Raw genomic sequence first — 22,136 nt, forward strand, 5'->3', positions numbered from 1 at the left:
TGGGCTTTTTTTAAAAATCCATCCCATTTTAATGCAGGGGCCAATTCATTCAGTTGGTCAAGGTGTGGAGTACTGAGGTCAGTCTCTCTATAGGTCCAATAATGCTTTTTATTTTTTTTTAATTGAAGTATATAGTCAGTTACAATGTGCCAATTTCTGGTGTACAGCACAATGTAGTAATGCTTCTTGGTTCTACACCAGAGATGAGGCACACCTCCAGCACAGACCCCACCCAGGTCGGGGCAGGCAGCCATTCAAAAGCAAGTGCCGTTGGTCATAAGGGGGCCCTTACAGGGCGTGGGCAAGGACCTCATCCCCCCCTCACTGAACAATCAGTTTGGATCTCATCGCACCCACTGTTCTTTAATTTTCTAACATAAGGGGAGAGACTAAATATTTTCAGTCACATGCTTCTTTCCACCCACCTTCCCATCTCCTCCGGCCCCTCCCACAAAGCTAATGCCCCAAAGAAGAGAGACTTGACATTCCTGCTGCCCTGGAGATAGGTTTAGGCTCTTAGAACACAGGTGACATGAGGCTCTTGAAGCAGCAGAACCACCAGGCAAGTCAGCTAGCGAGCTTGGAGGCAAAGGTGCTGGCAGCAGGCAGCCCACAGCCTATATATGGAGCTGCCAGGAAAGTGACTGTTGCCAGGGTGAGCCAACACAGCCTTTCAGGAAAGGAGCAGCTCAGAACTTAGCAACGTGATTGAAGCCATGATTCCTCTCACACCTCCATCCTCAGCCCAGCTCCCGCCCTGCTTGGGGCTGCTTTGGAAGATTCGCTGCTGGTGCCCAACAGCTGCGTGGATTCTGCTCACAGGTATGCTTCCCAAACAGCCCTGGAGGAAATCTGGGTCTTCCACGGTGATGGAGGTTTTGCACTCAACAACAGGACTCCAGTGGTGGATATAATAGCCACCCAGTGAAGGGAGGAAAAAAGAATCGAAGGAGATGGCACAGAAGTGCTGTCAGGAGGTGAATCAGCCCAGACTCTCCCATTTGGAAACAGAGACTGTATGCTTGGGACAATGACTAAATCTTCTTTTAATCATCGTCATTAAAACAAAACAGCCATAAAGGCAATGGCAGGTTAAAAGCAAGAAATTAAGGAATCCATGTACTGACATGGTGCATTTATGAAGATATAGTAGGCTCCTGGGTCCTCACAACAACTTGCTCACACCAATTCCCAGATCACTTCCTACTCAACCTGCACGGTGGTAAAAAGGCCCTCACAAGTAGTGACTCTGTGAGGCTCTGGTCTCTCCTCACCAGGTTGACGACCCAGCTGCGATGGCCACAAGGACCAGGAAAGATCTGGACAAGGCAGCAAAGTCCAAGGAGATTTGCTTTGGCAGAAGTCTGAAATTAGCATGGAGAAGAAATGCACGCCCATGTGTGCAGGGAGTGGAGGGGGGTGGAGAGAGAGAGAGAAATTAACCAGAGACAAGACCTCCAAAGCCACGTGGCAGAATTACCAGCCGGCAGCCCTGGAGATAATTTTGGCCATACAGGGCCTTTGAAGAGGGATTCCTTCCTTAAACTGGCCTTTAGTTCCTTTTTTCTGATTTTAACAAAGATATATTTGATTTAATGTCTTTGTCTTAGTGCTACTCGAACATACTTTGTTGCCTTGATGTGGGCTGTTTGAATGGTTCTTTTTCTAGCCTTATCCTTATTTTCTTGCTTCTCTTTCTCAGGCTTCTAGTTCTGCTATTTTTCCCTCACCTTTACATTTGGTACATCAAACTTTATTCTTTAGAAAACTATTTGCTTCTGTATGTTGGCTTTTCAGTTTAAAAAAAATTAACCTCATAAAAATCGGCCCTTTTTTATTTTCTTGTATATTCCTTTAAAATGTTGCAGCTTGTTTTGATATTTACAGACTTCATTCTTTCTTTTACATTTTAATTTTTGCTCAACTTCTTATTCTTAAGGTTTAAAAAGAAAAGCAGCCTTGCTATTATTAACTGTATCAGTCATGTTTCAGAGCAGGAATGTGGCAGATTGTGCTTCATAAAAATGGCCACACCCACAAATGGAAAAATATCCTTCTTTCTTATGGGTGAGCTGTAGCCCATTACATATATGTGTTGCATGTTCTTTATCCATTCATCTATTGATGTGCACTTAGGATGCTTCCACATCTTGACATTTATAAAGAATGTTGCTGTTAATAGTGGGGCGTATGTATCTTCTTGAATTAATTCTTATTTTGCGGTTGGCTTTATTCCTTTGATAACTATGTAAGTTTAAGGCTCTAAATGTTCTTAGAAACAATGAACAGTTCATATATATAAATTTTAAAAATATGTGCAGTATATCGTGTATATGTATTTACATGCAAGACATTGTATACGTGCAGTCAAATTGTAACAATTCTACCTAATAAAACTGAAAACTGAAAAAAAAAAAAAGGCCACACTATGTCCGTCCCACATGCTCCTGCAGAACTTTGTCGCTATTCCATCAGGAGGTGGTGTCTAAGTCCCCTCTGCTTGACCCTGAGTAGTTGAACCTGAGTGGGACTTTGTGGCCGTCTCAGTTACCAGAGTATTGCAGAAGTGATGTTCTAGGGCTTCTGAAAGTAAGGAACAAAGATGATCACACACACAAACAAACTTGTCCTTGGAGCCCAGCCACCGAGCTGTGATGAGAGGCCCACGTGGACAGGAAGAAACAACTCAGCTGACAGCCAGCACCGATTTGCCCTCTATATGAATAAGCCCTCCTGAAAGTAGACAGTTCAGCCTTCAGTAGAGCCCCGCCAACTTATATGGTGTGGAACAAAGATGAGCTTTCCTTGCCATATCCTGCCCAAATCACAGATTTGTGAGCAAAATAAATGATTGGTGCTGTTTTAAACCACTAAGTTGTGGGTGATTTGTCATACAGCAATAAGACAACTGAAACAGGGAAACAGAAACTGCTTTACATATTTCAAAGTGGAAGAGGTTTATCAGAGGATATCAGGTACTTAAAAATCTTTGGAAGGACTGAAATGACTCTCAGAATGTAAAATTATTGAGTTCAAAAAACACATTACATTCTGTATACCAGAAATTGACACAACATTGTAAACTGATTATACCTCAATTAAAACACACACACACACACACACACACACACACACAATAGTAGATCAAATCCAGAGACTTGGAAGTCCTTACTGGTCAACACAACCACCTTTCAACACCTAAGGAGCCAGGGAGTAGATGCTAGAGCCCTGCTGCTGGAAAACCTCAGGTCTCCTTGACATGACCTGGAGGCAAAAAAACAATCCACAGATGCAGGAAGGTGACTTTTGTCCCACACCTGTCTTCCAGATCACACGCAACGCATCTACTTGTTATTACCTGCTTTGCATTCAGAATTCTAGCTGAAAAGGGGTCTGAGAACTGTGGTTTTCAGCTTCCCAGCCTCTGCAAAGGGAGGCCCTTAGAAGCAAGGTGCAGTAGAGATGTAGCAGATCAGCTGAAGGTATCCACATCTACCTTCTGCCCAATTGATTGCATCAATGTTTGTCTTTTCAAGCTGTTTTTATTTTCTTTTCTCCTTTTCTTCCCTTCTCCATCTTTACCTTGGTTTTTTTTTTGATACATTTTTATTCTGTCTATGGAATTAAGGGATGTAACAATGACTGACTGAGGAGACGGTACACTACAAGCAGGGGAGATCAAAACCTGCACCCAGATGCATCTGGCCTCTCCTAATAGATACCCAGGCCTTACGGTTGGCTTCCCAACTGTGCCTGTCTTCTCCCTCCCCTCAGTCCCACTCTCCAAAGGCTAGCGCTGTTAATAACCTAAAATGTATTCATCCAGTCATTTTTCTATATGTTAATGTTTTTACACTCATAAAAATGTGATGGACCCATAATATATACTGTCCTGCAATTAGTTTTTTTAGTTGCAATGTATCAAAATACCTTTCTAACAGTATACATGGATCTATCTCATTTTCAACAGCTACCAGTTTTTCAATGGCATGAATTACTGTAATTATTTAACCAATCCTCTTTTGATGGATATGTGGTTTGTTTCCAGTGTTTCTCTATTACAGTCAATGCTATAAGAAATCTTCGTGCATGTCTACATTGTGGGAAGTTTTGTTTGGATTAGATTTCTAGAAGTGTAGCTGTTGAGTCAGAGGAAATTTGTACTGTTTTCCTTTCTTTTCAAAGGCATTTTTAATGTTTAAAAATTCAAACAAGGAGTTATATAAAGTGAAATGCAGAAATCCCTCCACAACACTTCCCCACTCTTAATGGTTTAATGTGTGTCCTTCAAGGCCTTCTTCTACAAATATGCAAACACAGACACACAAGAAACACACACACATGAATATAAATTGTTTTTCAAAGATGGGATCATCTTATGTGTATATTGTTCTGTGTTGCTTTTAAACTCAACAATATTTAAAAATTTAAATGTATGATAAGTGTTATCTTAAATAGCTCTTTGTTTAGACATACCTCATTCTTTTTTAATGCCAATGCTGAATATTATTACCCTTTTAAACTTTTGCTTGTCTGAATGGTAAAAATCTTCATCTCTTACATCTCATTGTTGTTTGATTTGCATTTATCTCATCAGCAAAGAGGTTGAACATTTTTTTTTAGGATTTACTTTTTTAATTTTTAATTTTTTCTGAAGAATAGTTGATTTATAGTGCTGTGTTAGTTTCAGGTGCATAGCAAAGTGATGTAGTTATATATGTACATCTATTCTTTTAGAGATTCTTTTCATTATAGGTTATTATAAGATATTGAATATAGTTTCCTGTGCTCTACAGTAAGTCCCTGTTGTCTATCTGTTTTATATGTAGTAGTGTGTATATGTTTATCTCAAACTCCTTATTTATCCCTCTCCTCCCCTTACGCCTTTGGTAACCATAAGTTCATTTTCTATGTCTGTGAGCCTATTTCTGTTTTGTAAATAAGTTCATTTGTATTATTTTTTTAGGTTCCACATACAAGCAATAAATGATTGAACATCTTCCTATCTCTTTATCATTTGTTTTGCTCCTTCTTTAACTTGCCTGTCATATCCTTTGGCTAAATGTCTATTGATTTGTTTGTCTCTTTAAGTTTATTTGTACGCATTAGGCCAAGTCTATTACATATAGAGTTTTTTTTCCTCTAAGACTGTTCTTTGTTTTAAGTTTTGTTTATGAAGGCTATTGTCAAGCAATATTTAAAATTTTCACATAGGCAAACCTGCCCATCTCTTTTAATATGGCTCCTGAGTTTTATTTCATGCATGCAAAGACCTTCCTCATGCCAAATTATAAAAATATTCTCCCATACAATTTTTTTGCTATTTTACACTGGTAAGTAGGATTTATTGATGGGCATGAGTAGGGAGGGGACAGTGCCAGAGCTGTCATGGATATGGTTCAGGGGGCCGTGTTTAAGGATGTATTTGACCCCACAGCTATCTCAGATGAGCTGCTTTTCTCACATCATGTTTTCAGATTCATCCACATTAAACTTAGTGAATCCCCACTTCCTGGAGATGTGGATCTTCTAGCAGCTGGGGAACTTGAACTTGGCCCTGCGTAGGGTCTCAGTCTCATGCAGCCTGGTATGAATAGACAGGATGACTTGGCCAATGTGGCCCCTGGCTACACTGGGGCTTTCCAAAGGCACTGTGCCTACCTTTCTGGAGCCTTGGCTGGGGATAACATGCCAGACGTGACTGTCCACTGGAAAGAGCTGTCTCCAGGGTCCCCAAGAGCAACCCATGCAGGCAACAGGCTGCATACACAACCAAGGAGGCTGCTGTTTGCCGCCACTGCATCCTGGGTCCCCATAAGGAAAAGAACACATTTAGCTTAACTGGCTGCAGACGTCATATTTTTTAATACATCTGGAATTTACTTGTGACTATATTATAAAACATGTATTCTACTTTTTCCACTACAGGTTTACCTGGTTCTCTCAATGCCATTTATTCAATAATCAAATTTTTGCCATTACTGTGAAATTTGTCTTTTATCTTATTCTAAATTTCTTATATATGTGGGTTGGTTTCTTGACTATTCCACTGATTTATTTGGGTATCCTTTGCTCAAACACTACATTATTTTAATAGGTTTTGATACTTAATAGAGCATTAGTCATAATTTTTAAAGTTCTCTTGATCATTCTTTCAGATTCTTCCAAACAGACTTCAGAATTAATTTGTTAAACTGCACCCCAATGTCTAAAAACATCCCACACCTTATTGGCATTTTTTTTATTCATGGATACATTCTAGACTTCCTATTCTTTTACATTTTTCTACTCCTTACGATAATACCACACTACTTACTCTAGATTTATAATTTGTCCCGTATTAAGCAGCATGATCTACCCATCGTTATTCTTTCCAAAAAAAGCATCTTAACTGCTCTTGGTTCTTTGCATTGCCATAAATATCTCATAATCAACTTGACAAGAACCACCACAAAAATCTTAATATTTGGTTTGTCTACACCATCAATGCATTTGGGGAAGTCTGTTATCTTAATATGTCTTCATTTTCAATACATGAAAATGATCGATTGCCCCACTTCATTAAAGCTTTGTATAATATCTTTCAATAAAATGTTATCAATTTCTTTACATTTTACTTTTTTGTTCTATTTATACTTCAGTACTCCATATTTTTGTCTTTGGAAAGTGATAGAATTTTAAAAACTCAGTTTGGTTCTCTTTTCTTTTTATATCTCGTCTTTTTTTTAAAAAATTCTATTATTTATTACTATTATTTTTTGAATAGAGTTACTGGGGATTGAACTCAGGACACTGGGCATGCTAAGCACACACTCTACCACTGAGCTATACCTTCCCCTTACATTTCATCTTCTAACTCACTGTTGCTGATATATAGAAAAAATAGATTTTATATGTTGACTTCATATCAAGAAACTTTTATAAAGTCTCATAATTCATCTGTTTGATCCCTTGGATTTTTCCTGAATATAATCATGTCATCGTTGCACTTTTATTGGAATTGCATTAATTTGGGGAGAACTAACTATGGCGGCTATGGAGGTACACTCCTCAAGTGTCTCTTCAAGAAAGAACTTGCCGTTCAATTCCAAGTACAGACAGACAGAGCTGGGCCTCGAGCTGTTAGCACCTTTAAGTTTCACTTCCGCTTTCAAGCCAAGGTCATGGTTTTTTCTAGGAAGGCCTCCACCAGTGACTGAGTACAGAGAGGGTACTAGGCAACTGGCCACTTCTTCTCAGCGCAAGATTTCTCTAATGGTCATTTTTTGGCTCTGGAACTCATCACAGGGTTGACTGAAACCTCGCATTGCAGGCTGAGGCTCTCCTGCCCAGTCTTGCTTTTATCTCTCATATACGTTACTTCCAAATAAAACCCTTGTACTCCCAACTCCACCTCAATGTCTCCACTTCACAGAGAACCCACAGACACTGACACATTGACATATATATACCATCGAGTCTTTCCATCCAAGAAAACATATCTCCCCACTTATTCTATTTTTTGTTTGTTTGTTTGTTTGTTTTACATTTTTTTATTGAGTGATAGTCATTTTACAATGTTGTGTCAAATTCTAGTGTAGAGCACAATTTTTCAGTTATACATGAACATTTAGATATTCATTGTCACATTTTTTTTCGCTATGAGCTACCATAAGATCTTGCATATATTTCCCTGTGCTATACAGTATAATCTTGTTCATCTGTTGTGCATTTTAAAATCCCAGTCTATCTCTTCACATCCCCTGTCCCCTTGGCAACCACAAGTTTGTATTCTATGTCTATGAGTCTGTTTCTGTTTTGTATTTATTTATTTATTTTAGATTCCACATATGAGCGATCTCATATGGTATTTGTCTTTCTCTTTCTGGCTTACTTCACTTAGAATGACATTCTCCAGGAACATCCATGTTGCTGCAAATGGCGTTATATTGTCTGTTTTTATGGCTGAGTAGTATTCCATTGTATAAATATACCACCTCTTCTTTATCCAGTCGTCTGTTGATGGACATTTAGGCTGTTTCCATGCCTTGGCTATTGTAAATAGTGCTGCTATGAACATTCCCCACTTATTCTATTTTTTAATGTCCTTCAAGAAAATTGTATAGTTTTCTGCATATTCATCTTATACATTCTTGAGTTTATTACTAGATTTTTATAAAGTTTCTTTATTTTGCTGACATAAATGAGATCTTTTACTCATAGCTTTTATTTATATATTTTAAAGCTATATAGTAGGGCTCAAGAGTTAATAACTGTTTTATTGTTTCATTGTCATTCATTTCTAAATCATTTTCCTGTTGGATTCCTCAAAACAAACAAACATAAAAACAAACAACAGCAACAAAAACCCGAAAACCTACTTCCACCAATAGAGACTGCATAAACAAGCTGTGATATGTTCAAACAATGGCATATCAGTCAATGATTTTTAAAAAAGAATAAATTACTGATACATGCAAAACATGGAGTGGACAACTCTTATAGACATTGTGTTGAGCAAAAGAAACCAGACACAAAATGTATGTACCGAATTGTTCCATGTATTTGAAGTTCAAGAGCAGGCAAAATTAATCTACAAGGGATAGAATTGAGAAAAGTGGCTACACTGACTTGAAAGCGGTACAAGGGAACTTTCCAGGGGATATAAATGTTCTGTATCTTGATTTGGGTGAAAAGTCATCAAACTGTACACTTAGGAGCTGCTCCTTTTACAGTATGTAAATTATAGCTCCATAAACAAAACAGGATATGTTTGGTTAGAGGACTCTGCTTTTCTTGCCGATTCTCCACCTAAATAAATGACTATCTCATTGTCAAACCCAGAACCAGAGAGTCAACTCCGATTCCTTCCTCTCCCTTCTGCCCCACGTGTCACTAACCGCCCACATATGTCCATTATTGACTAGCTCCTGAATGGCGGCTGACTCTGAAAGCTTCTCCTTTTCTGTTGCTACCAGTGCTCAGGCCTCCCGAACCTCTCTCACCTGAATTGCTGCAGCAGCCTCCTTCCTAACTGATCTCCCCTCCAGGTCATCCTCCCCAATTTTTCAGGGAAGGCAGGAGGCAGACAAATTTTTCTGAAATAAAACCCGCATCTCCTGCACAGCTTAAATCTCTTCAAAGGCATGTTATGGCCCTAGGGATAGAGTCCAGATGCCCAAACATGCTTTAAAAGGTCTCCATGATCCTGAGCTTGCCTGTCTCTCCAGCCTGATCCCATTTCTTCACTTCTGAGCCTCTTTTACTCCTGATACCCCAGCCTTCATGGACTTCCTTCAGTTCCCTGAATCCTTCTTTCTCCTCCACCCCTCTTTCTCTCATCTTCTGGCCTTTGCACATACTGTCCTTTTGCCTAGAACATTGTCCCCACTCCACCTTTCCTTTTTTCTTGGCTAACATTTTACTCAATTTCTTGGTCTCAATTGTAATGTCAATTCCTTGAGGATGCCTCCCCCCAATTTTTTGGCTAGATGACTATCTCCTGCCTCAATCTATGATCCCAAATCAACCTGCCCTTCCCCCAGCTTCACATGCATCACACATCACATGAGGCGTTGATATGTTAAGTCCTCAATAAATATTTAGATGAATGAATAAATGAACGAAGGAGAGCAAGGACTGGAAGGGAAGAGCCAGTCATCAAATTCAGGTCATGATATCCAATCCCACCCTCATATAAAGAGGTGCCCAGAGAACATAGGGAGCACATTTGGGGCCAGCAGGGTTATCCACTATTTCTTAACTGGATATATTGCTTCTCACATCACCTCTCATAGCTGTAGAAGGTGCCTGTGCTTCAACTGCCGAATTTGTTCATTCTAGCTCTTAGGCCTCAGGCCATAGGTAGATAACACCCCCATTTCACAGGTGAGGAAGCGCAAGCACAGAAAGGACTGGAAATTTGTTCAAGGTCACAGAACAAGCTAACAGGAGAGCTGGATTGGCATCAGTTCCCCTGACCCCCAGGCTTGAGGTCACTACTCCATTATGGGATTCTCCATGACCCTCTAGGCCAGGTGTCCCTAGTTTGGCCTTTATGGGGACTGGTATTTAGAAGTCCTGTTGAAGTTCCTTGCATCCCCTACCTCTCTGTGCCAGAAACCCGCTGTACATGATTGATAAAGCCGGTTCTTTTCTGGGCCCCTGCTTGCTGCTACCTGGACAGGGGACCCCCCAAGGCCTCAGCCCTCATGCCCTGACTGAGGAAAGGTCCCTGCAGGAGTCTTCACATGACACACTGCATGCATATGTAGGACCCGCTGGTTGCCAAGCCAAATATGGCTCCAGATTATTCTCGGAAACAAATACATTGTTTTGCTCTGGATTGCAGGAATTGCTAATTAGGGACTTTTATTTTGGGCAGTGTTCCTTGGAGCTGGCAGACAGATGGAGCAGGCGACTTGCTCCAGGGGCACTGCTACGCGGAGGGAACTATCCATTTCTGCCCCTGTTATGAGAGCTGGCCCAGTGCTCTCCAGCTCCTGCCCTTAGGGCCCGAGACAGAGGCCTCCTGGGAGGCCTCCTGGCTCCCACTGGTTTCCTCTTCCCTGGGAATGGCTCTCAAAACACAGATGAAAGCCCCTGGTGGTCTTGTCAGCTATATTAACCTGCCCCCTAGCCAGATAACTGTCCCAGGGAGGACAGCAGAGGTCTTTCTTGGGATTTCCTAACTGAAACTGAGAACAAGAATCCATTCATCACAGCAGGTGGACATGGAGACACAGAATCTGCTAGTGGCCAGGTTTTGGGGCATCAGCGAGAAAAAAGAAGAAGAGCTGAGAGTATTTGAAAACCGCCTTGCCCCTGGTCCCACTAGCTCCTGACACCAGCTGCGTCCCTGCTCTCGCAGGTTGGTTGTTTGACGCTCCTTCGGATTCTGTGAGCTGATAAATTCCTTTTTTTCTTTCTTTCTTTTTTTGTTCTAAACTAATTCAGGTTGCATTTCTAACACTTGCACCCAGAAGCCTAGTGTAGTGGTGGACAGGGTTCAGGGTCACACAGAGGACTCAAGCTGCAGCTCAGTGGCCCATCGGTAGATAAACTGCTTGAGTATTTTGGAGTTATGTTGTCAGATCCCAGCACATGAACCAATCTACTTCAAAGCAGCTTAAGGAAAACTATTACAAGATGGAGGAGGAGAGAAGGTAAAAGACAGTGGGGTGAGCTCCGGCGAGAGGAAGCAGGAAGAGGCCAGGGAGTAGAGAAGCAAGCCAGGGAGGTCTAACAGGCTTCTTTCTGATTTAAGCCCTGTTCTAGACCTATATGCCTCTCGATCTACCCTCAGCCTCTTTTTTGCCTTCTCAGCTCATGAACTGAAAACCAACGCTCTGAACACCTCTACCTGATTAAATAAAAACACACATCAAGATCCAAGTCCAGGAGGTAGGGTACAGCTCAGAGGTAGAGTGCATGCCTAGCATGCACGAGGTCTTAGGTTCGAGCCCCAGTACTGCCATTAAAACAAACAAGCAACAAACAAACCCGATTACCTCCCCCTACTAAAAATAAATAAATAAACAAATTAAAAAAAAATTCTTCTTTAAAAAGAAAAGACCCAAGTCCATTACTGGCCGTGAAGGGAGACCCAGGCTTAGAGACAAAGGGTTGTGTGGGAGGCAGATTCCAAATTCAGGGCGAGTAGCAGCAGGCAGATATCCTTCTGTCCATCCCCCTGCCTCTGACCCTCCTAGAACCCATCTTAGTCACACCTCTTCTGTGATCAGCTCTGTCCAACGTTGATTTTGCCCAAGGAGGAATGTAGAATGGAAGATAAGAGAAAGAATAATCTCTCTCTCTCCTGTGGGAAAACTGCTTAGAAGCTGCCTTGGAAGAATCTAAGAAGCTCTTCTTGAATAATTTGCAGCCACCTTGTTCTCTTCTCCACTTCCTTCATGACCCAAACTAGAAAGAACAAAAATAAGGAGGGTGCTGAGGCCCTGGTATCCCATGCCCCAAGCCAGTCCATGCCATAACAGCCTCATCTCCAGTGCCCATTGCGGGGCTGAAGGAGCATGGGGAAGGCTCCCACTGACGTCTTTGGTGGAGGCGTTAGGCCCCCAGATCACAGAAAAAAGAAATATGAAGGCCCTATGAAAAGTTTCTTGTCCTTACTGATAATTTTTACAATACAAGTTTAAATATCGCTGGGGTACCTCTCTCTGCTCACCAGTTGGCCCTCATATGCAGCTGCCTGATCCCCACATTGGAACAATCTTTTTAGAGGAGGATTTGACAACACATACTGCAATTTTAAATATTTGTACCTTTGACCTAGGAATTCTAATTTTGGGACTCTATTCTATGGTTATGCTTAGGTTCAAATCCTGGCACCAACATTAAACGTAACCTTATAAACTTGGGCAAGTTTCTTAACCTCCTCACGCTTCAATTTCCCCATCTATGAAACATCTAAGAGATAGTAATAGTACTTAGCAAGCTGTTGTGAGGATTAAACGGTTAAGTGTATGTAAATCTCTCAGTACGTAGTAAACAGTGCCCATAGTAAGTGGTATACAAATGTTAGCGAGCATATTGTATCATTATTACCCCCATCAGCGCACCAAGGACACACAAAAGGCTAGACATAGCCAGATTCTTCATAATAGTGAGAAAAACGAAGCTATCAAGTTAAAGTATTAGATATGTCTACACGATGGCATACTCTGGAGCAAATGTTAATAACACTATAGATTAATCTGTATCATAATAGGGGGAAAAGAAAAACTATTCAAGGTACAATGTTAAGTTAGTTATAGAAGTATATATAGTATGATACCATTGGTACAAATAATGATGATGATAAACGAAGCTATGTTTGAATAGATCATGCTGAATGAATACGCATGAAGAAAAGTCTATAGAAACCAACCTGAAACTTTTTAATTGTATATATCTGGGTATAGAATTGGGAGAGATACTTCTATTTTTTTGAATTATAAATTTTAACATGTTTGTCTTTTCCCAATGAGCCTATGTTACTTTTAGAGCCATTGAAAGAAATAACAATAGTGGAGCCCAAAGCATAAACCAACAACTGAACATGGTTCGGGGTTGGGGGGGGGGGACAGAGAAGGACCCTGGTGGTGGGTCCTTTGCCACCCACCCCTTTGTCTCCTTCTGGCCTCCTTCTGGCCTCGTGATCAGTGAAGCCTAGGGGCAGCGCAGGGGTCTTGGGGAGGAGAGTTGGATATGGCAGAGGTGGCAGTTGGGTGCAAACATCATCTCTGTTGCAGCCTCAGTGGCTTTATTCCTTGTCAGTCTGATGGCTGGATCTCGCCTTTGTCCCCACTTTTAAACAAATCGTTCAGGAAAAGAAAAAAAGAGGGGGTGGAAGAGAAGAAGAAAGAAGAGGAAGAGGGGAGCGAGGAGAGAGGAGAGGCAGAGAGGAGAGACAAGCATGAGAGCTGCTGTGTCCCTGCATCTCCATGGCCCCGGGAAGTGGGACGTGGAGCTGCTCCTCAGCATCCTGTCAGGAGTCGCCATGGAGACTGAGTGCTGGCCTCTTCATGATTAATACTCTGAGGCAGCTGTCTTCTTGGAGTCTTTTAAAATACACACTATTATTTGAACACAATGATATTTAGAGCAGAAGGATCAAGGTGGGGAGTCGGGGAGGAGACTGCAGCATTATCAGAATGATGGCAGGGGCTGGGCCCTTCCCAGAAGGGAGAAAAGGGAAGCGTACTTCTGATCCCTCACCTCTCCTCCCTCCCTGGATCCAGACCTTCCAGTCTCATCCACTGTGACATCAGCCTCAGCCCCAGTCTCAGTATCCAAAGGGCCTGTGCAGCACTGGGCATGGGGCTGGGCTCAGTGAACATCTGATGAATGAGTTTGTTCATTCACTAATTCATTCAGGAATTGTCTATTCAGTGCTTGCTCTCATTTTTTTTTCCCATGGAAATCAGAAATTTCTTCTCACCCTCCCCAAGGTCACACACCACCACCACCACCACTGCCACCAGTTTCTGCGCTGGCTCCCAAGGGATGCTCTCCTCCTCAGCACGTGTCTGATGTGACCCACAGTGTTCCTAATGGCAGTCACTCCAGGGAATTCTTGCAGGAAAGGGAACCAGCCAGATGGAGTTTGCACATCATACCCCATTTGAAAGGCTAGAGGAAGATTCTCCACCTAGAGCCATTCTTAAAGCGAATTCTTTTTGTAAAGTGAATGATCTTTTCCTAAATTATCTGGTGGAGTAGGCTGGCGTGGGCTTGACTCTTAGTCCCACCACTGAACAGAAGTGTGGCCTTGAGCAAGATATTTAACCTTTTCAAGTCTGTTTCCTAATCTGTGAAATGGGTCTTCAGTTCCTTATTCCATAGAACTTTTGCAATGATTAAATGATCTTTGTAGAGTGCTCAATGTATGTGATTTCTCACTTTCCTTGTGTGGAAATTAGTGTTTTCATATTTGAAGTGTGAATTAAAGTGGAGCTCATAGTTCTAAGCGCCTCTCTTTTCCATGCCCACCCAAAGACCTTTACTCTATCTGGGCCCAGAATCTCTTTTTAAGCTGTTAAAATTTGGGAGTAAGAGGAGCTGAGCTGGGAAAGGATACAAAATGCCCATTTCCCCTCTGTATTCCCTCCTCCTCCTCAAGGAACCAAATGCAGATGCAACTGCCCTCCAGAGGTAACGGCCCATTGCGTATGCCTGTGACTGTTGGAGGTGAATGGTGGGGGCAGGAATTTGGGCCAGCCCACACGGGGAGCTGCGTTCCCCGTCGCCTCTCCTATTCACTCCTCCCTCCCCAGCAATGCCTCCAGGCCTGGCCTTAAACAAGAGGAAGTTGGACCTTTTGTCTTAACAGAGACCTAGCCCAACAGCCCTTGGCAGAGAGCAGCGATAGCCTGGAAACTTGCCAAAGGAGTAGGGGAATTATCCATGACTAAGAAGGGAGAGGAATGCTGTGGCAGAGGGAGGAACAGCAGAGGGATGGAGAACCTGGGGCTGGCCAATCTGGCCCGACGGGGCAACCTGGGGCGCCCTGGACACTGGCCTAGCCAAACTCCTCCACTCCCCTTCCCTCCCAGGCAGCAAGATGCCAGCATGGAGTTGAGACATGTGTGCCCTGTGTGTCTGGTGTGGGCTCAGCTGGCCGTGGCAATACATTTGGATTAAAATGAAACCCAGGGTCTGAAATAGAGGATAAAAGAAATAGTGCCCTGTGTGTCTGTTCTTAACAGACACGTGTTGGGTTTCTGCATTTCCTACGTGGAAACATGCTTGCTGGTAACATAAAACTATATCCGTGGCATTTGCTAGGTCATGCTGCACGTGCACGATTTCCAGACACAAGAAAATGAGTGCAAGTGTTTCAGCATGTATTTTATAGGTGATTATGTGATGGCACATTCTGTAAACACACACACTGGCAGGGCTGTTGTGGGGTGTGGAGGATAGGGCAGATAGGAATGGAGATGGGTGGAATAAAAACCGGAATCTACCTTCTGGCCCACAGTAGGCACTTAAGGAATAAATAGTGAATTAATGAACATTGAGAAATTGAATGAATGAATGTTCGGATAATGAATATAGGGTGAAAGGCCTGAAAATTTGGTGGGATTTGGGCATCTTTGGATTTCTCCCTTGAAAAGGAGAGTACCGGAGGGCAGGGCAGGCTGGGAGATACGTTAGTCATGCTCTAGCCCATCATCCCTGAATGGCTTTATTCCCACTCTTGGGAAAGTCAAGTAGGAGGAGGGAATCCCAGCCCTGCCCTCCCTCCCTTCTGGCGCCCAGAGTCCCGAGAATTGTTGTTTTCATAAAGAAAAACATCCTTTCCCATGTATTTACTTAACCCCCTAATTTGGTTCCAGAAAGGAGTTAAGTGAACTTTAACACATAGTAAAATGAAAATTTTTAAAAGATGAGGTAATAAGACAGAGGGGAAACCACAGCAGAAGAGAGATGAGATTAGGAGAGTAGGCAGGCTTCTTTGCTGGAGATGACTGGCCTTCTGCAGCCAAGAGCCATAGCCTCCTTAAAGTTTAGGGAATTTATTTGTTAAGTTTTGCGGAAGAAGTCCAATTAGTCCAGGAATTGATTCTAGGGAAATATAGCCTGTGGATTCCATTTGTGCTCCTGGGACAATATCCCTGGGGTAAGTCATTTACAGGAAGGCAAAAAAAAAAAAAAAGTCTACTACAGAAGCATCTCATACCCTGTGGGTGAGGGAGGAGGGAGCAAGAATTGGCCCTACTTTTCTGGAGGACAACTGCCACTTACCTATCAAAATTTTACAGACTCTTTGATCCAGAATTACACTGGCTGGAATTTATCCCAAAGACACATTCACATTTATGTACTCAAGGACAAAACTACGTGAATAAAATCAAAAGGTTAGAAACTTCCTATATGCTAATGGGTAGGGGACAAACTGAACTCCCTTACTGTGGAGTACTATACAGCCTTAGAAAAGAATGGCTAAGCACTTTATGTTTGGACATGGAGCAATCTTTCAGCAATTATAAGTGGGGGAGAATTCTATTGCAGGACAGTATGTATGCTTGCAGGGTATTTTTTTTTTCTGAAAGAATACACAGGGAAAGTAGATGTGGCTACCTCAGGAGGGAGGTGAGTAGGAAAAAGAGACACTTACTTTTCAATTTAGAATATATTCTTCTGTTTTAATTGATTTTTTCTCTCACGATATGGTCCTTTTAAATTTAAGTAAGTTATTTTTTCCAGAACAAACTGAAAAAAACTATTAAGAAAATGAAAAGCACACAGATATGAGCAAATTATACATAACAGCAATAATCTCTATGGTTTATTGAGTGCCCCTGTGCCTAGAACTTCATATCCTCTAACCCCATTTCTCTTTATAGCAAATTTATGAAGTAGATATACACATCTCCATTTCACAGGTGAGGAAACTGACGCTCAGGGAGATTCAATGACACAGCTACTAGGTGACAGAGAGATGATTCAAACCGCAAACTGTGGAATTCTAAGTCCACTCGGTCTTCAGGGAAGTGCACTTACTGGGTATCTGGCCCCACACGGAGCAGCGCCCCAGCCGGGCGCACCCGCGGCCCCGGCGCGCACGGGGCTCCACGCTCGGGGAGCGCGCGCGCACGCAGCGGCGCGGGCCCGGCGGCGGCGGCGGTGGCGACGACGTCACAGCCGAGTTTTCCTTTTCGGGAGTCCCCGGCACACATCCTGTGTCCATGTTTGGGCATTTACGTCACGGCGGCAGGGCCGGGGCCTCCCGAAATGGCAGTGGCCCGGGGAGTCGGAAGCCCTGAGCCAGCGCCACCGCTGCTATATAAGTGGGGGGGCCGCGGGTTGGGGGAGCCCGGCTGCGCTTTGGAGAGGCGAGGAGCCGCCACCCGAGGCCAGTCCCGGCGAGCGAGGGAGCCTCGCTCCCCCTACCCCTTTCCCAGAGGTGAGAGCCCGGAGCCAGGAGCCTGGGCACCTGTGTCTGCGAGGCGCCGGGCGCCCCGACTGCCGGCCTCCCTGCCATCCGCGCGCCCCCAAGCCCAGCGGGCGAGGCCCCTGGAGCCCCGCAGCTGCCTCCGAGCCATGCTCCACCTTAGCGAGTTTTCCGGCCCCGACGCGCTCCTGGTAAAGTCCACCGAGGGCTGTTGCTCCGAACCCAGCACCGAACTGCCCCGGCTGCCCGCCAGGGACCCACCCGCAGCCGCTGGCTATCCCGGAGGTAAGGAGAGCGGCTAGGGGTGATCAGACGGCGGCTCAGCGCGGGGACGCACGGTGCCTGAGAATAAGCAGGGACTGGGACGCTGGAGCTGTGGGGGTAGGGGTGGTAGGAGATTTGGGGGTCCTGTGGTGCGCACCCCCAATCCCACCCCCACAGGGCCGCCAGCGCCTCTGCAGGAACCTGTGCGTGTATCAAGGCGTCCTTTTGCCTGTGCACGTGTGTTTTGCGTGTGCATGTTTGTATGTGCATCTTGGGGCGTATGCCGTCTCCGGCTGGATCAAAATGTGCAGAAGGCACTTTGTGTGTCAGTGCGCACTAAGAGCTTCTTGGGTAGGGGCTGTGGGCTCCGAGGCACTACTTTTGATGTGCGCGGAGCTGATTCCTGCTCCCTCCTCAGCAGGTGACTTCTTGAGCTGGGCCTTGGGCAGCTGCGGCGCTGGGGGGGACTTAGCCGACTCCTGCTTCCTGGAAGGCCCTGCGCCCACGCCCCCTCCTGGCCTCAGCTACAGTGGTAGCTTCTTCATCCAGGCAGTACCCGAACACCCGCACGACCCGGAGGCACTCTTCAACCTCATGTCGGGCATCCTAGGCCTGGCACCTTTCCCGGGTGCTGAGGCGGCAGCATCCCGTTCTCCGCTGGACGCCTCTTTTCCCGCAGGCCCCGACGCCTTGCTGCCGGGTCTGCCGGACCTCTTCTCCCCGGATCTGGGCGCTGCCGCCTTCCCAGAGGCGTTTTGGGAGGCCTCGCCCTCGGCAGGCGTCCCCTCACAGTGCCTGTACGAGCCTCATCTCTCCCCACCCGACGTCAAGCCAGGCCTCCGGGCTCCTCCGGCTTCTCCAGCGCTGGACGCTGCCTCTGCCTTCAAAGGTCCCTATGCTCCATGGGAGCTGCTCTCAGCAGGGGCTCCAGGGAGCTGTGGGCCACAGGGAGGCTACCAGGCCGCCCCGGAGGCCCGTTTCCCCCAGATAGGGACCAAGATTGAAGACCTGCTGTCCATTAGCTGCCCCGCGGAGCTGACGGCTGGCCCTGCCAGCAGACTGTACACCCCGGGGGCCTACGACGCTTTCCCGCTGGCTCCGGGTGATTTAGGGGAGGGGACCGAGGGCCTCCCAGGGCTCCTGACCCCTCCTAGTGGGGAGGGAGGGAGTAGCGGCGAAGGCGGAGAGTTTCTAGATGGTACGCAGCCTCAGCTTTCCCCGCTGGGCCTCCGCAGCTCCGCGGCGGACTTCCCGAAACCTCTGGTGGCGGACGTCCCCGGGAGCAGTGACGTACCTGAACCTCCTGGACCGCCGCCGCCGGCCCAGTTACCCCCAGCTAAGGCGCGGCGCAAGGGGCGCCGGGGCGGCAAGTGCAGCGCACGCTGCTTCTGCCCTCGGCCACACGCCAAGGCCTTTGCTTGCCCGGTGGAGAGCTGTGTACGCAGCTTTGCGCGCTCCGACGAGCTCAACCGCCACCTGCGCATCCACACGGGCCACAAGCCCTTCCAGTGCCGCATCTGCCTCCGCAACTTCAGCCGCAGCGACCACCTTACCACACACGTGCGCACCCACACGGGCGAGAAGCCCTTTGCCTGCGACGTGTGCGGCCGCCGCTTCGCGCGCAGCGATGAAAAGAAACGGCACAGCAAGGTGCACCTCAAGCAGAAGGCGCGCGCCGAGGAGCGGCTCAAGGGCCTTGGCTTTTACTCGTTGGGCCTCTCCTTCGCTGCCCTGTGAGAGTGAAATGGGTTTGTAGATTGGGGCGCCGCCGCCCGGCGCGCACAAGAAAACCTGGCCCGCCCCACCGCCCCGCTCCTCTTCCCACTTCTTCCCGGCACGCCCTGAGGCCGGCCTCTGGTCCCGCTTCCAGTTCCCTAGAAGGGCCCGCCGCACACTCCCCGTTCAGCACCAGCTCCGTGGACAGCTCCCGCGGTCCGGGTGCCATCTCCCGAGTCAGCCGCGCTTTGGAGGGAAGTTCTCTCAGGCCACCCACTGAGCAGGCACTTCCTTGGGACTTGACAATCTTCTGTAACTGGCGCACGCCCCACGCCCTCTCCTAGCCCCCCAGAGATAGGCTGGGGCAGCGCCGAGCTGGTCTCGCGCGGGATTTTGTACAGCAATGTCGTTTTCAGCAGCCATTGGTTGTAATGTTTTGCTTTGGGGTTATTTCCTTTTTGTTGTTGTTAATTTTTGTAAAGCAGACGCTACTCTCAAGCAGTTGACAAAACTGTTTATTTTTGCAATTAAAATTATTGTGCTAAAAGCTTACTGAATCTGCCATCCAAGCTCCTGACCATTTCCTACCCCTACTCCCCGATTACTCCTACAGGAGAGTATGTGCCAGAAGAGAAAGGAGATCCTCATGCTCATAGAGTCATTACACACCTACTGTCCGGCACTCTGGCACGTAGTAGGCATTCAATAAATATGTACTGAATTAAGGAATGAATTTAATCACAGCTGACCTGTGATTAAAGGATTCAAAGTGTTTCTGGAACTTGAGAGTGGTTGAGAGGCTTAGGTATTAAACACTGTGCATATATTATTCTTCTTGGTCCTCACAATCCTGAGTGCAGCACGAGGAAGCAAAGTAGGTAATTTGCTGGGTAACTCGTCTAGGAACAGACAGGGCCAAACTCAGATCTGTCTGGCTCCAAAGCCGGTGCTTTTTTCCCACCCCCAGAATGGCGGCACCTCAGCTTAATCGTTTGAAAAGGCATCCTACCAAGAGATGAAATAGATTTGTCAACTAGAGGGAGCTCCAGGCAGTAGCGACAGCAGAAGACTGCAGTATTTCAGTGCTGTTTTGGAACACCCAGAGTATTGGGTATCACAGAGGCTCCAGCCGGTGCCTATGCATCTATATGAGAATCACATTCTGTCAGGGCCAAAAGGGACTCAGCAATCAGCTAGAGCCTGGATGAGCAGAGCCAAGCCCAGCAAAGAGAGGGTGCTTGACAGAGCCTCATCATTTGCTCTTCCCACAGCAGCCCGTTTGCCATCTAGCCATGCGCCAGCCACAGCCCCTCTTCCCTTCCAGGTGAACACTCCATGACTCTGTGGGAGTGGAGCTATAAGGGTGGTAAGGAAAGTATGATCCTGTGATGAGAAAGGTGGGGAATGGGTGAAAATTGCTCCCCTTTGCTCCCTAAACTCCCAACCCAAAGGTTTTTACTCTTTCTGGCCATCTTGGGCAGACATTGGAGCATTAAAACTGTGCTGTGCACCCCATCTCTCCTCCCCAACAACTCCTCTCTGCTAAGGAAAGGATAGAGCCTGTCTGGGGGCTTCATTCTTTTCTGAGCTGAACTATTCTTTAATTAAGAGTCCTACAGACCGAGGATGCCAGTTCAGTACAGCTTCTGATCCTTCCGCTAATTTATCCCTTCACACTCAGATGTACTCACCCTCTACCTCTGCAGTCCAAATGAGCAGAGACAAAATTATCAAGTCAGCACCCATTTTTCTCCCAAGTGTTAAGTGCTTTCATGTGGTTCAGTACCTTGTATCTAATAATATTACCTCTTCTAGAAAAGTTAGCATTTAATAGAGTAGCAGAAGGGCAATGTTTAACCCTATAGTGAGGCTCAAATGATGGACCATCTGGCACTGTAACAGGTAAGTGGTAGATTCATGGAGACCTATGATGATGATGACTCATTATTTTACTACTTAAGTGACTTTCACTGATAGGCGTGAACCATCCAGCTTCCATACAGAGTAGGGTAAAAGCATAAAGGCCCAGATTTCAACCAACTGGTCCCAAACCACACAACCTGAACAAAGGAAGAAGAGCAGACAGGCTGTAGGTGGTTGGTGTCTAACCAACCCACCGTTGCCTCTGTCAGCAGCATCCCATTAACTACTGTCAGCTGTATTGTGCCCCACCTTGTCCTCACACCCACTGAGGCCTAAAATCACTGATGAGAAAACTGAACCCCGAAGAAGTGACTTAGTAGTGGTGCTGCTACCGGAGCCCTGTGTGGTTCTAGAACTTCCAGCTGATAAGTCTCTCCTGTTACTCCTCCCAAGGGAAACAGCTCCATTTACCAGAACTTCCCCTTAGGATTTTGAGGGAAAAGAATGTTAGGCCAGAGATGGAAAGAATTAAATAGAGCAATCAAAAAACCACCCCAAACCCAGGATCCAAACATAATCGGGAACTAACAGAGAGCTCATTTTCCTTACTTGCTCCTCTTTTTCATCTGGTCCTCAAAATGTGGGTATTTCTCCAGACTTAGTTCTGAGCCCTCTTCTTCCCCATTTCAACATTGTCCTTGGAGAGTACATTAATTCCTAGGCTTTCAACTATCACTGCTATGTAGATAACTTCTAAGCCAGCCAGCTTTGTCTCTACTCCAGCTGAAGCCCCATGGTTCTAACGAACATCTCCATATGGTAGTCCCACCACCATTTCAAATACATTCTGTCTAAAATCAAATCATCCTTCCATATACCCAACTTATGCCAATGAAGACCATCTTTTGTTTGG

The 22,136-nt window shown here is 45.5% G+C and overlaps 2 protein-coding genes and 1 non-coding gene across 4 annotated transcripts in view; 1 reads left to right on the forward strand and 2 right to left on the reverse strand.

Annotated features, from left to right (window-relative positions):
* Positions 1–22,136, reverse strand: part of LOC102538218 (retinol dehydrogenase 12-like) — a 305,649-nt gene that overhangs the window by 193,624 nt on the left and 89,889 nt on the right. The gene's annotated exons all lie outside the window — the stretch shown is intronic.
* LOC116279890 (small nucleolar RNA SNORA70) lies at positions 5,717–5,851 on the reverse strand. Its single transcript, XR_004189183.1, has one exon. It is a non-coding gene; the product is annotated as a small nucleolar RNA SNORA70 (small nucleolar RNA).
* Positions 17,059–19,912, forward strand: EGR4 (early growth response 4). Of its 2 annotated transcripts, none has more exons than XM_006201574.3 (2): positions 17,059–17,665; positions 18,066–19,912. In XM_006201574.3, the coding sequence occupies exons 1-2, from the start codon at positions 17,221–17,223 to the stop codon at positions 19,379–19,381; spliced, it is 1,761 nt and encodes a 586-aa protein (XP_006201636.2). In that variant the 5' UTR covers positions 17,059–17,220; the 3' UTR covers positions 19,382–19,912. The 2 variants fall into 2 exon arrangements, with proteins under 2 accessions (XP_006201636.2, XP_006201635.2); XM_006201573.4 differs by having other exon boundaries at positions 17,148–17,665; positions 18,063–19,912.

Source organism: Vicugna pacos, chromosome 15, assembly GCF_048564905.1.
Source record: "Vicugna pacos chromosome 15, VicPac4, whole genome shotgun sequence".
Lineage (NCBI taxonomy): Eukaryota > Metazoa > Chordata > Mammalia > Artiodactyla > Camelidae > Vicugna > Vicugna pacos.

Bases quoted from the DNA above. Each gene is read 5' to 3' on its own strand.
- EGR4 (XM_006201573.4), top strand. From the start codon at position 17,221: ATGGCAGTGGCCCGGGGAGTCGGAAGCCCTGAGCCAGCGCCACCGCTG. The intron at 17,666-18,062 runs GTAAGGAGAGCG...CTCCCTCCTCAG, and splicing joins AGCCGCTGGCTATCCCGGAG to CAGGTGACTTCTTGAGCTGG.